Source organism: Carcharodon carcharias, chromosome 1, assembly GCF_017639515.1.
Source record: "Carcharodon carcharias isolate sCarCar2 chromosome 1, sCarCar2.pri, whole genome shotgun sequence".
NCBI classification, from domain to species: Eukaryota; Metazoa; Chordata; class Chondrichthyes; order Lamniformes; family Lamnidae; genus Carcharodon; species Carcharodon carcharias.
This window is the reverse complement of record NC_054467.1, coordinates 168,420,803-168,435,024: the sequence shown is the minus strand read 5'-3', so window position 1 is coordinate 168,435,024 and position 14,222 is coordinate 168,420,803. Positions and strand designations below refer to the sequence as shown.

At 42.8% G+C, this 14,222-nt stretch overlaps 1 protein-coding gene across 1 annotated transcript in view; it reads right to left on the bottom strand.

Moving 5' to 3' along the window:
* Nucleotides 1–11,554, bottom strand: part of adamts6 (ADAM metallopeptidase with thrombospondin type 1 motif, 6) — a 347,102-nt gene extending 335,548 nt beyond the window's left edge. Inside the window, exons 1-4 of the mRNA XM_041191657.1 lie at nucleotides 11,445–11,554; nucleotides 5,289–5,648; nucleotides 4,197–4,561; nucleotides 2,994–3,165 (exon numbers count right to left, since the gene is read on the bottom strand). Of these exons, the coding sequence (XP_041047591.1) occupies nucleotides 2,994–3,165; nucleotides 4,197–4,561; nucleotides 5,289–5,385 (634 nt within the window). The 5' untranslated portion in view covers nucleotides 5,386–5,648; nucleotides 11,445–11,554. The remainder of the gene's footprint in view (nucleotides 1–2,993; nucleotides 3,166–4,196; nucleotides 4,562–5,288; nucleotides 5,649–11,444) is intronic.
* Between the last annotated feature and the right edge of the window lie 2,668 nt (nucleotides 11,555–14,222).

Below are 14,222 nucleotides of genomic sequence, written 5' to 3'. Positions count from 1 at the left end.
GGCGTCAGAAGACTGACATGCCACCTGAGAACACTATTTTCAAAGCACACCTGCATCTGGCCTCACCTTCACGGGCAATTGAAAATCATACCTCTAGTCTACATGACCTGTCTGCATAATTTAACACTTTTAACACTGATGTAATTCCATCTAATCTGTGCTAGACCCCCTATAAGGCCAATGTAGATGCTCTCTTTTCTTCTCCGCCGATGCTGCCAGATCTGCTGAGTTTTTCCAGGTAATTCTGTTTTTGTTTTGGATTTCCAGCATCCGCAGTTTTTTTTGTTTTTATCTTTTTTGCTCTCTGAGTTGCCTTGCCAGACCCAAATGCACTACTCTTGATGCACTGGATTTCCTGACCATTTTAAAAGCCCATGCAAAAACGTTCCAACTCTTGAATTCAAAACATTTGTTTTGAAAATCCTGTCCTTTTTTTAATCTTTCTGTGTTAAGCACCATGCCCTAATTCACAGAGTGGGTAAGGGACTCAATTAAAAACCACTCTGCCAATGCTAGTCTTAGATCATCAGGTGCATGTGAGTAAATGTGCAGAAGTCTCTCTGACCCCCAAACTTGCAATACAGGTTAAAGCTGGCTGGAAACTGATTCTGTAATTACCAGCCTCAAACTATATATAAGCACAATATTCACTACTAATTCTGAATACATTGATCCCTATATCAGCCTCGACTCAGTCATATGAATTTACAAATATGTGAATATACTAATTAGAAGCAAGAGTAAACCGTTCATTCCCTCAAGCCTGCTCCGCCATTCAATATGATCATGGATGATCTGATTGTAGCCTCAACTGCACATTCCAACTATCCCCATAACCTTTGACTTCCCTGTTAGTCAAGAATTTATCTACCTCTGCCTTAAAAATGTCCAATGACCCTGCCTCCACCACTCTCTGCGAAAGCACTCTTGCTTCTGAGTCAGGTGGTTGTGGGTTGAAGCCCCACTTCAGGTGCTTCAGCACTTCGAGTGCAGTACTGAGAAAGTGCTGTACTGTCAGAGGTACCATCTTTTGAATGAGATATTGTACTATTAGACCTTTCAGATCGGCACAAATAATTCGATGGCATAATTTAAACAGGAGAATACTCCTGGTGTCCTGGTTAATATTTATCCCAATCAACACCACTGGCACAGATTTTCTGGTTATTTATCTCATTTCCAGTTATGAGATTTTGCTGTGTATAAATTGGCTGCTATATCTTCCTATGTTACAAGAATGACTGCACTTCATATACTTAATTGGTTGCAAAGCACGTCCTGAAGACATGAAAGACATTTTATGAATACAATTGTGTTGGCTTTCTTTTTTTCTTTACAATTGTCTACTTGGATCAAAATATGCTGGGAATGCATACCAGGCCAAACACCTGAATAAAAGGTCAATGTGTTAGATGGGTCGCTTCATCAGAACTGTGTTGTGATGGAGTTCCATGTTAACCTGTATGAATCTTTCAGGAGCTGACTGACCCACTTTATATTTCTAATATTTTGCATATTTTTTTCAATTTTCCAGCATTTGTATTATTTTTGTGTTTTAATCAGACAAGTGTAAATAATGTATTATTTTCAACATTACTAGTTTTAGTTTAGTAAAAAGAAAGTTTATAATAGTATACAATATTCATTAATATTTCAGGATCCCCATTTAGGTTCCCATAAATAAATGAAAAAAGGGACAAAATGACCTGCTACCAAGTTTACATCAAGGCTATTCTATAATAGGCCACTAGGAAACTCACTCCATGCCTTGTCAGATTACACCTGGCTTTCATTCAACACCTCTACCCAATGGGCAACCCGAAATCTGATGCAGTAAGGCAATTGTAGTATAAACCTCCATTCTACCCCTCAGTTTGCAGATCTTCAATGCGCACTAATGCTATGTCACACCTTACTACAATTAGACAGGTATTTATATTTATGATAATAGACAACTATAACTCTCCAAATATTAAAGCAATACCAAATAAAAATACTACTGAAAAAGTGTGAACTTCCACCCAATTTCTTTTATACATTCCTGTGGCTCTGTTTAAAACGTTTTATTTCATTTGTTGAATGATAAACAACTGCAATTCATTAGCACACTACCAAGAGATGCAAGTACAAAGCAAATACAATAAAACACATCTCTTGCAGTCCTCTACGTGCTGCAAGAAAAAAGTCTTTGATAAAAAAAACACTTGCATTTATATATTGTCTTTCAGTATGGCAGGTTGTCCCAAGGCATTTTACAACCAATGATGTACTTTCAAAGTATAGTCACTGTTATAATGTACAGTGAGTACAATGTACAGAAAGTGACGGCCAACTTTGTGCAAACAAGATTCCAGAAACAGCAGATAGTCTGATTTAGAGATGTTAGTTGAGGGATAAATATTGGCTAGGACACCAAACAGAACTCCACTGCTCTTTTTTAAAATACTACCCTGGAATATTTTATGCCACCTCAGGGGGCAGAAAGGGCCTCAATTTAACATCTCACTACACCCCTGATAATTCAGCACTCCATCAGTACTGCACTGAGGTAACAGCCTAGATTTTGTGCTCCAGTCTCTGGAATGGGATTTGAATCCACAACCTTTTACCTCAAAAATGAGAGCCATAGCTGAAATCATGATAATGAATAAATTCTTAATCAGTAAACCTTTTCTTATATGTTGGAGATCTTCCAGCATTAAAAATGTAGGTTCTGAACACACTAAACATTTTTTTAATCAACAAGGTTGTCACTAGCAACATCTATTGTATTAACAAAATGATTCTGTGGTACAAAGTAATCAAAATATCAAAAACAGTTAAAAAATCAATGCCAAATTGAGTCAAAAATTAACGGTTTCAGTATTTCAGCATATTTTTCAGTGTTGTGGGTTCATATAATTTTTGCACATTCTGTTTAATCCTACATATTTTCATTAAAGGGAAAAAAGACTGTACTTCTGTATATTCTCCTACAATGTAAGGTAAGTTACCTGGAACTCCGCAGTTTGACATATTTGTTTGATGTCTCTGTCGAATGGAGGAACGCTTGTAAACAACATGAGGGTGGCCTTCACCATAAGTAAAGTCACTAGTATTGTCCTCAGATATATCCTGCAATGGTTCAATGAAATACTGATCTTCTTCTGTTACAATCACCCCGTGCTTAAAAGAACAAAACAGATCATTATTGCATAAACTTTAGAAGTTTCAGGAAATAGTCTAAAATAGAGCCTTCCTAAAGTATAATACAGATATAACTGCATTGTGCATCATGAACACATATTGCACGAAATATTATAATAGAAAGATGAACAATGAAACTTATAATAGTGAGCAATTGAGACTAAAAGTTATCCAAAAAATCAGAATGTATTAAATCTACTGACAATTAAAAGCAAATATTTTTCAATTCCACTTTCTAATAGTGATTTTTTTCCCCATTAACCTGGGTATTTAAATGATTGGACCCTTATTGCTGAGGAGTTGCTAGCAATACATGAGTTGCTACTCCTTCATTTCCCATCCAACTTTCTTCCAAAAATTTGTTCAATGCTGATCTCAACGCACGTTATGACTTTAAAGTAAGCATATTATCCAGCCATTTGCAATTGTGACGTGTCCAAATTGAATTTGTACTTTTGTTTATTCACTGTAACGAGTGAGGCAGTAAAACTCTAGTTTATCCTCCTTGCAAATCGCCAGAAACATTTTGTTCCATTATAGTGGTCATATCTTTTATGGAAGGATATACTTTCTTTGTAAATACTGAAAATAAGCTGATCACTCTTAGCAACTAATGCAGTTTTTATTGCTTCGGCAAGAAATAAATTTATGTAATTAAACTAACGGCGCTGCATGGAACTTTGTCAGAAATTTCTACTTTAATATGCTACACAGGAAGTTTGATTTGTACGTGCTTCTGAACAACATTCGGTCTGCAGAGGCCACTGAGAGGGACCTGCCTCTTTAAGATCTGGCTACCCTTCCGACTGCGGTAGATCATATGCAAATTAGCCATGTGCATCATACAGTGGGCAGCTGTTTATGCTTCGTCTCCTGCGACGGTTCCATCAGTTCAGTTAACATTTCTGGCTGGTGCCGAATAACAAATCATTTATATCCCACAGCACAAAAGCAATCGAACGAATAAAGCAGCATCTCAATTTGAAAAGCAAGTTTACTGTTCTACTCACCAGGCCATTACAGTTGCTCAAAGCCACCTTTGTAGTATTGTGCTCATGTAGTACATATCCCACGTAATGGCAGTTATCAATAAAATCGTGTTTCCATTCTGGGCCATCATTCCCCCAATATTCTACCATAAAATGTCTGGAGATTAATTTAGTGTTTAAACTCAAGTTTAAGTGAAAGTGCTTTCCATAGGCGGTCAGTCTGTAAAATAATTTAGATTCAGTTGGATCATGAGGTGTCACATCGGAACTCCGCCTTCGCCTTGAATGTCTATAGCTTTTCCCACTGACATTCAGGAAATCTCCGTTATGGTCCACTCGGGCAGGAACCGTTAGCTGATAATGTTCAAGGTAAGAAAGGAATTCCTCTTTGAAATCACAAGGTGGGAAGATCCAGGATATGGGCGTGGAAGGAAAAAAATGGAGGTGACAAAGTACTACTAAAATACCATCAAAATAATTCCTTCTAATGTAAAGAGAAAGTGGCTGTCAAATATTTTCATGTTAAACTAAGTAAGAAATTACATCGTCCAGGCAATGTTTCATAGAATTAGTGAAACCACGTTACATGCAGGAAGTTGGGAAGGACAAAGACTTCGAAAAAACCAGACTTATGCAGGAAATGTCAGCAATGCCATCTCTTAAAGTCCTAGTAACAATTTTGCATTTAACAAGGTCGTGATACAAATTTTCCGTTAACATTCCAAGTGCAATCCTTATGGATTCTGCTATGCAGACATGCAAACTGCTGTCATTAACAAAACATTAAAGAAAGAGTTCTGGACCTTGTTCAGTTTGATCAAATGAGCTATGTTCAGTCTCTCCCTATTCCCAACCTACTGTTCATAACGGATTGCATCAAATCACAAGTAAAAGTCACTCACATATAGTTCAAGTCCAGTTGTCTTAATAACTAAATTGTGCTTTTGCAAGCGGTCAAAAGTGTAGATGTTTTCTTTAAAAATGACAGATAGTTGTAACAAAGTAAATATGAACTTGTGCCAACAAAAGCCAACCTGGGTTATTTCGATTTGAAAGCGCTGGTGATGTGGCGCTAGTCTACAGTATATTTTGGTCATGCTGGGATGATCCTACCTTGAGAACTGTAAGAAAGCCTTGTGTCACTGTCAAATTCCGAAGCAGCCATGACTAGGCTCAAAATCCAAGTCACCGTCTTCCACAAAATTTCCATAATTTAGTGAACCTCAAGCTGTTGGTGGCTACCTTTGCGCTAGACAGTTTGGTTGACTCCAGAAGCGCACCGTAACAAGCCCATGGGGTCGCCGAGTCCTCGGCACGTTTCCGTGCGGCGGTGCCTCAGCGCCGAAAGGTCCAGCAGTTCGTGCACCAGCCCGGGTGGCCACTCATCCCTGCGCCCAGAGCCAGCAGCAAAGCGGCGGAACCCTCAGCACCCACACTCATTGGCCGTTTATTCGGACTCACTCATCCGTATGCCTGCAAAAGGGGAACACCACGCATTAATAATGCCATTGTCCAGTTACACTCTGCATTATTCGTCATTTTAGCAGCAAAGCAGTTGGGTTACACAGGTTTATTCTATTTTGCGATGGCTTTGAAGGCACGGTTACTATTGAAAAAAACAAAAAAACTGCGGATGCTGGAAATCCAAAACAAAAACAGAATTACCTGGAAAAACTCAGCAGGTCTGGCAGCATCGGCGGAGAAGAAAAGAGTTGACGTTTCGAGTCCTCATGACCCTTCGACAGTTCTGTCGAAGGGTCATGAGGACTCGAAACGTCAACGGTTACTATTGACTGTGTAGCATTGCAAAGGTTCGGATTACAGAAGATGAAAAGGCTCGACACTTGAAGTAGATCGCAGAGGGAATGCATATTCACACTTGTCCCCGCCTTTACAACCCCCTGGGATAGTTAACTTCTTAACCGGTTTCTCACAAGGTAAAACACACAATTAAGTCACAGCCGACTGGATATTAGTGCAAACTCATATTATGTGTTTGAGTTAAAACAGCTCTAAAATAGTCAGCAAACCTAAACACTAACTCTTCGAGCACTGCTGCCGGTCAGCCCGAGTGAATGCAAAGAATTTTTAATGAATTATGAAGTGGCAGTACATCGCTTTTCTGGGGCTCCTTTCTCTTTCCCACAAACTCCGAGCCCTGTGCAACCACAATCCTTAGCATGAAATGGCAGAGGAAAGTGAGGGTCCATGAGTGAGGCTCCATGTGGTGAGTGAGGCACCATGTGGAGAGTGAGGTTTCATGTGAGGAGTTAGTCTCCATGTGGAGGGTGAGGCTCCATGTGGTGAGTGAGGCTCCACGTGATGAGTGAGGTGCCAGGTGAGGAGTGAGTCTCCATGTGGAGTGTGAGGCTCCATGTGGTGAGTGAGGCTCCATGTGAGAGGTGAGGCTCCATGTGAGGAGCGAGTCTTCATGTGGAGGGTGTGTCTGCATGTGAGGAGTAAGGCTCCATGTGGTGAGTGAGGCTCCATGTGGTTAGTGAGGCTCCATTTGGTGAGTGGGTCTCCATGTGGAGGGTGTGTCTCCATGTGGTGAATGAGGCTCCATGTGAAGAGTGAGAAGTGAGAATCCATGTGGAGGGTGAGGCTCCATGTGAGGAGTGAGGCCCATGTGGTGAGTGGGGCTCCATGTGAGGAGTGAGGCTCCATGTGAAGGGTGAGTCTTGATGTGAGGAGTGAGTTTCCATGTGAGGAGTGAGGTTCCATGTGAGGAGTGAGTCTCCATGTGAGGAGTGAGTTTCCATGTGAGGAGTGAGGTTCCATGTGAGGAGTGAGTCTCCATGTGAGGAGTGAGTCTCCATGTGAGGAGTGAGGTTCCATGTGAGGAGTGAGTCTCCATGTGAGGAGTGAGGTTCCATGTGAGGAGTCAGGCTCCGTGTGAGGGGTGAGTCTCCATGTGAGGAGTGAGTCTCCATGTGAGGAGTGAGTTTCCATGTGAGGAGTCAGGCTCCGTGTGAGGGGTGAGTCTCCATGTGAGGAGTGATTCTTCATGTGAGGAGTGAGTCTCCATGTGAGGAGTGAGTCTCCATGTGAGGAGTGAGGTTCCATGTGAGGAGTGAGTCTCCATGTGAGGAGTGAGTCTCCATGTGAGGAGTGAGGTTCCATGTGAGGAGTGAGTCTCCATGTGAGGAGTGAGGTTCCATGTGCAGAGTGAAGCTCCATGTGGTGGGTGAGGTTCCATGTGGAGAGTGAGGCTCTGCATGAGAAATGAATCTCTATGTGAGGAGTGAGTCTCCATGTGGAGACTGAGGTTCCATGTGGACAGTGAGGCTCTGTATGAGGAATGAATCTCCACGTGAGGAGTGAGTCTCCATGTGGAGGGTGTGTCTCTTTTGGGGAGTGAGGCTCCATGTGAGGGGTGAATCTCCACATGAGGAGTGAGGCTCCATGTGGTGAATGAGGCTCCATGTGAAGAGTGAGAAGTGAGAATCCATGTGGAGGGTGAGGCTCCATGTGAGGAGTGAGGCCCATGTGGTGAGTGAGGCTCCATGTGAAGAGTGAGTCTCCATGTGCAGGGTGTGTCTCGATGTGAGGAGCGAGTTTCCATGTGAGGAGTGAGGTTCCATGTGAGGAGTGAGGTTCCATGTGGACAGTGAGGCTCTGTATGAGGAATGAATTTCCATGTGAGGAGTGAGTCTCCATTTGGAGGGTGAGTCTCCATGTGAGGAGTGAAGCTCCATGTGAGGAGTGAGGCTCCGTGTGGACAGTGAGGCTCCATGTGAGGAATGAGGCTCCATGTGGAAAAGTTGAGCTGCCCAAATCCCCTCTCTCATCTCCTGCTGGATGGAACCCTATCATCCAGCCAATCCACTGGGAATGTGACCACCAATCAAAGCCGGCAGAGTCATCACCTTCCCACTAACGGTCCGCATGCAGCAAGAGTGCCAGATGGAAGCAGGGAGGAGGGTGCATGGAGGAAGGAATGTGGAGGAAAGGAAGGATGTAGTAGTGAAGGAGAGATCCGGAATAAGGAATGGAAGAAGCGGAGAAGAATGGGATAGAAAAGAGGACATTAAGGAAGAAGGGGTGCATGGAGGGGGAGGATGGGGAGGAGGAAGGGATGGAAGAAGAGGGGAGAGTGGAGGAGGGGAGAGGATGGATGAGGGAGGGAGGGGAGGATAAAGGAAAGATGAAGATAGAGGAAAAGGAGGGACAAGTGGATGAAGAAGTGGGGAGAGGCAGGCAGGCCAGCAGCCTGGGAAAGAGGGGAGGGAAGAATCAAGGAGGAGCAGTGGAGGGAAAGAGGAGGAAGGAAAGGCAAGAGGGGATGGAATGAATGGATGGGAGAGGAGTAGGAAGGGAGAGTTGAGAGAACAAAAGGGAAGAAGAGTGCAGAGGAATTGCAACAACAAGGGAGATGAAGAAGGATGAATGAAAAAGGAGTTATAAAGGAGATTCGGAGGGGTAAGTGAGGGATTGAAAGGTAACCGAGATAGGAGTCAGATGGAGAACTAAGAGGGGTTAAGATTAGACAGGAAGATGGGAGGGGAGGTTGGAGTCGGCAGAAGAGGTGGAGGAGGCAAAGGATTGAAGGGTGAGGAGAGGAGATGGGAAGAGGACTGGATGAGCTGTAGGATGAAGAAGAGGGAAGAGGAGGAGAGGGGAGAGAGGAGGAGTAAGGGGGAGAAGGGTGGGAAAATGTGGGTGTGGGAGATGAATAAAGGGAAAGGGGAAATGAAGAGAAATGGGAAGTGGAAGCACTGGGACATTTACTAATGTTAAAGTTGCTATAAAAATACAAGTTGTTCAAAAGGAGGCAGAGCAATGGAAGGTGGGGAGTGGAGGGGGGTGTAGCAGTGCAAGAACAAGGAAGATAGGCAAGAGAGGAGCAAAGCACAGAGAAACAAATGGCCGAAAAGCAGGAGGATGAGGAGTAATGGAGAACTGAAGAAAGAAATGGTGGAGATGGGAAAATTGCAAAACAAACAGAAAGAGGAAATAATAACAAAGAAATGGGGAGAGCAGAGGCCACCGAGTGAGGAAGAGCCGCAAAGGAAGAGGGAGAACAGGTGAAAGGAATAGGTAGACCCGGTCCGAGCAATAGAGAGGATAATGAGAGAGCCGACATCACGACAGTTACTGCACTTCAAAAGTACACCACTGGTTGTAAAGTGTTTGATACCTCCGGGGATGGGAAAGACACTATATAAATGCAAGTCTTTCTGAGGCAGAACAAAGGAAAGGTGGAAAGTTTAAAAAAAACGGGGAGAGGGAGGGAACCACAAGAGGACAAAGTGTGGTCCTAGAGGTGTGGAGCAGCAGCAGGAGAACGGACAGCACAGCTAGAACCATGAGCGGCTCAGGAGCCTCACACAGTCCACTCGAGGGGGAGGAAGCGGCCGCTCCCCGGTACAAAGAGAAAGGAACACACCGGTAACGTCCTGAGCGAGAACTCCGGCAACGAGCAGGACCCTGGCAAGGCAAGAGTTAGAATGAGCTCAAGAGGGAAGGCACACAAGGCGGCGAGAGTCAGCACCGCTTCACAGTAGAAGCGGGAGAATAAATTGGGGAGTCTCGCCCAGCCGCAACCGAAGCCTGCCTGACGCCAAAACAAGCTGAGATTCTACACAGCCTTAATTTCAAATCAAATACTTTGAAAAAGGAACCAGGCGAGAGGTGGGAAGGGCGATCACTGCGGACTGACGTTTCGCGATTACACTTTCTTGGCACGTCATAACAGCTGGGTAAGTTTTCGACTGAAAACGAAATAGATTGGTGGCTCCGAATGACATTACTTTCACATAAATCAGTGCAAAAAACATATGGCGGGTTAGCGAAACAGATGAAGTGGAGCATGAATTTACACTTAGAATAATTTATTTTAAAGCACCGAAATACACGCTTTTCTACTTTGGTAAAATGTTTCTCCCAGCCCAGTGAGCCTGGGGTTGTAACACAGTAGTCAACAATGACTAAGTGGAAACAAAAGGCTCGCCGGCACACAGAAGTCACATTATATCCAAGTGCATGCAAGAGTCCGTGATCAGTGGGTGTCCCTCGGAACATAAAAGGTGACACGGTTTGAGGTTTAAGATAAGCGCGCACCATAAACCTCTAAAGCGACAGGGCTCGCCTGGTACAAGTGGCATGTGTATGTTGCTAGGGAAGTGAAGGGGGAGGGGCAGCAGCTCATACGAAAGATATAAAGTCTGCGGTTCCCCGCTGAAAAGAAGTTGCAGACCTGCTCCTTGTATTGAATGGTTATCTTCTCAGTGGGGAAAGAAATGATTCGGCCGCAATTCTGCCGCGAAAAAGCATTTGACTTTATGTAAAAAAAATAGAAGCGATGCAATGCAGAACACGAACATTTCCCTTAATTAAATTTGGGGCAGAAATCGCACCGTGGACCGATTAGGAGTAGAAAATCAAACTTTGCAAACGTCACCAGTCAGGTTTGGCTTTATAACCTGTGCTGAATTTCCTGCGCCGTACCGAGTAAATTTTCCAGGAGCTGTCAGATTTCTGCTGGACAATCCCAAATTTTTCAGTGAAGGAGCTACGAAAAGGCTAGACACTACAAAAACACAGCACACAGCTGGTTGTTCAACGTCAGCATTTCAATGTCAAAAATAAGGGAAAATTAAAACTTTTCATATATGAGGAGGAAATCGAATAGGCTCCGTACAATCAATATAAAGTATCATTCGGCAGCCCATTCCCAGACAGCAGCACTAAATCTATTTGGATAAAACGCGTGTGACCCAGACAGTTGGCATTTGGCCCAAATACATTACACCGGCAGCTCAAATAAAAACAAGCGTCTCTACAACAATGAAAGAATTGGAAAGTCTGTGCCTTCTTGCACACTTTTATGCCTTGCTTCGATTTTTAAAAAGATTTATATATATACATTGCTTCCTTTACAATCACACACAACATTCGATTAACTGGATCGACACATCCTTAAAAATCCCCTCACAAATCACACGAGGTGCAGATTAAATCAAAGAACACTATTCTGCACAGCTTTTGTTACTATCTTAAAATCATTCAAGAAATGGAACTATCTTACTTTAGAATGCACGAGGGGAGGTTCTGCTGAATTAGAGTTTCAAACATCTAATCTCAAAAAAACCCAAACGATTCCTTCAGTGCAGTCCATTTTCAGCAATAAAAACAGAATGAATTCACTGAAACTGCCTCAGTGTCCAGTCTCACTCAGTCACAATACAACTTGCAGTGAGCTTTAGCAGTAAACCGACACTTTAAAATAAACAAAAGGGTCGGGAAAATGTTACTAGTAGCCTTTACCGTTTTCATCTTCATTCTGGGACGGGTTTAAGTGCAGCTTTCAAACAATAGACCGTGCACACTGGCGATCCGTACCAATCAATTCTACTCTCTCGAAACCACAAGTTATTTTCATCCAGAACAGAATCCTGCAGTTTGGAGGGGGGTGGGGGGAGGTGGGAGGGGGGGGGGGAGCTTACTGAAGTTACTGACTTGGCAGAAACTGGGATGCCATCAGCCACCACCAAGCAACATAGATTTCTTCCCCCCCCCCCCCCAACTGACTCCTCTCTCCAGGGCAGCTGGGCTCGTACAAAGCTCTATAGGACAGTTGGAAAAGTAAGGCAGGCAATACAACAAAGTATATGAAACAGCCCCGATCTGACTACCGGCCTTCAGCCAAGTTTAGACTTGCAATCTGGCTATGTGAGCTGGAGAGCGTACTTACGTCAGTGAAAAATGCAGATGTGCTTTTTTTTCAAGACCGGGTTGTGCGCATGTCTTCTCGATCACGTGAAGGGGAGGGGGCAGTGAAGGGGTCCAGTCAGGGTGAAACTGGCATAGGAGAGTCCAGCATTGAATAAACTTCCAAAAAGGATTCCATACTCACTTAAAAGTGAGAAAGGAGCAACTGCCCAGCTTGCACACCTTCTGTTTAGTAGCAACAATGAATTTAACTCTGTATTTATGTTTGTACTTTAGTTAGATTCCAAAGGAAACAATTCGTAACGCACAAGCCATTTTATTTTAATGTTATCACAGGGGTATTTACTTTCACACTGCATTTATATCTTGATGAGATTACACGTGGTACTGTTTCCTTCTTGCAAGACTTTTCACTTAAAATTGTGTTATCTTCAATATTAAATCAACGGGGACAATTGTAACCTTTGTAAAAAGCTTAACGCAGTCACAACAGCAGAAGCAGCATTAGTTCTAAAGCTCTTCGTAAATATGATAGAAATTAGAATGGATTGAAAGTCGATTTAACTGCATTCCAGTGGCAGCTCCAGCATAAACTTTGAACTAAACTCCAGCATTTCCAAGGGAAACTCATTCCTGCACTTGTGTGAATCATTTAGTAGATCATCAGTTGTACTGTGGAAATTAACCTCTACAATTATTAATGGGGAAGGGGTAAACCATTTAACCATTTAAACCCAATCTAGAAGGAAGCAGCTCAAAAATTATAAGGGAGTTAACTGGCACTTAGATCTTCGACGCTTTAAAATTAAAACCCAACATGAAGAGATTTGCAGATTTTTTCCCAGGACGCCTATCACTGGCCAAGCCCACGGTTTATGTAAGCATGGTCGCACAGGATACGTTAACGGGTAAGCCGCATTGCAACTATTTTTGAGTTCCAAGACCTTGTGTGTTACCAATAAAAAAGCTAGCCGGATAAATAATGTGCAACATGGGGTGAGCGTAAGACGGGTCTGCACTACCCGTCCTAACCGACTGTAATATCAAAGAACATTGAGTAAATGAAAAGTCTCACAGAACTTGGCAGAAAGTTCAATCGAACTGTGGTGCACTTTTGGTTTACAATTGAAGGTTAAAATGACATTAGGCAATTACAGCCTGTAGGTCCCATAAGATAATCATATTTGAGATAATATTGTAAAATTAAAATAACTTATAAACTATCAAAAGCCTGTTCTTTTCAGCATCACCATAAGGGAAAATTTAAATCAGAGAGCGCTAGATGAACATAAAAGAGTAAAGCTACCGGTTTGGACTATTGCTTTGCAAACGTCCATAAGTTTCTGAGAGTTTCGCTCAATAACAACTCGAGCATTTGTTTTTAATTGGATTGGTTCCAGTTAATACACAGGATTCTGTACCTCTAAATAGACATAATCGTTAAAGTCGGCGGAGAATCGGAGCATGAGCATTAGCGCTTATATCCTCAGGTCTGCCATCATGATCACAATGTCAACGATGGGACAACTATTGGCGTGAGATGAGCGGGGACAACTGTGAAACCAGTGAATGTTGGGGTCGTTTTGTACTTTCGGTTTCATTTAAATAAACAAAAGCAGGGCTATTCATAAAACTAAACTTGTGTTCTAAACAATACTGCTATGCCGCTTGACCTGCTTTGGTTTGTTTCATGTGGTTAGCGAAACAATTGTGATAGCAACTTAACCTTATCGATTTCCTGAACTTCGACACAGCACACCGATATCTGGTTTGGCTTTCAGTTATTTTTACAAACTATTACGATTGCCTGTGTTGGGAAAGAATCTTTTGACAAAGAAACCTTGAAGCTTCTTTTAAAAACTTATTGGCCAGTCACTGTCTGAAAACAGACAAGGTACGAAAGTTCCAGTCTTGTGTCTCGATTACTTTGCATCCTGAATCAGGTTTTATTTCAATTAGACTGCTCCAACCCACGCCGGAGGTAGTAGGTGTAAGCCGTTTCGCGGTCTGAGGAGTCTTTAGCTAGAGCTCTCAATGTTTTGAAGGTCGCCAGAGAGCTCATACAGACGAGCTTTCTTAGGGGTGAAAGGGAAACGCATCTGTCGCCACAGCCGCTAGTCCTCAACGTGACCTTCTGGTTACTTGGCTCTACGCCAAACAGATCTAGAAGGTATAAGTACATCCTGTGGTGGGTATTGACAATTTCAAATAAACACGCTCCATATGTTATGCCGAATTAGTGAAGCTATTGTTTGTAATAAAATATTCGTCCTGAACTATGATTCCGGAACTGATTCTTTAATGTCATGAAAAGCAATTGTGGAGAACAATCCTTTCAAAAAAGTCCAGTGGGCATCATTGTTGGTATGCATG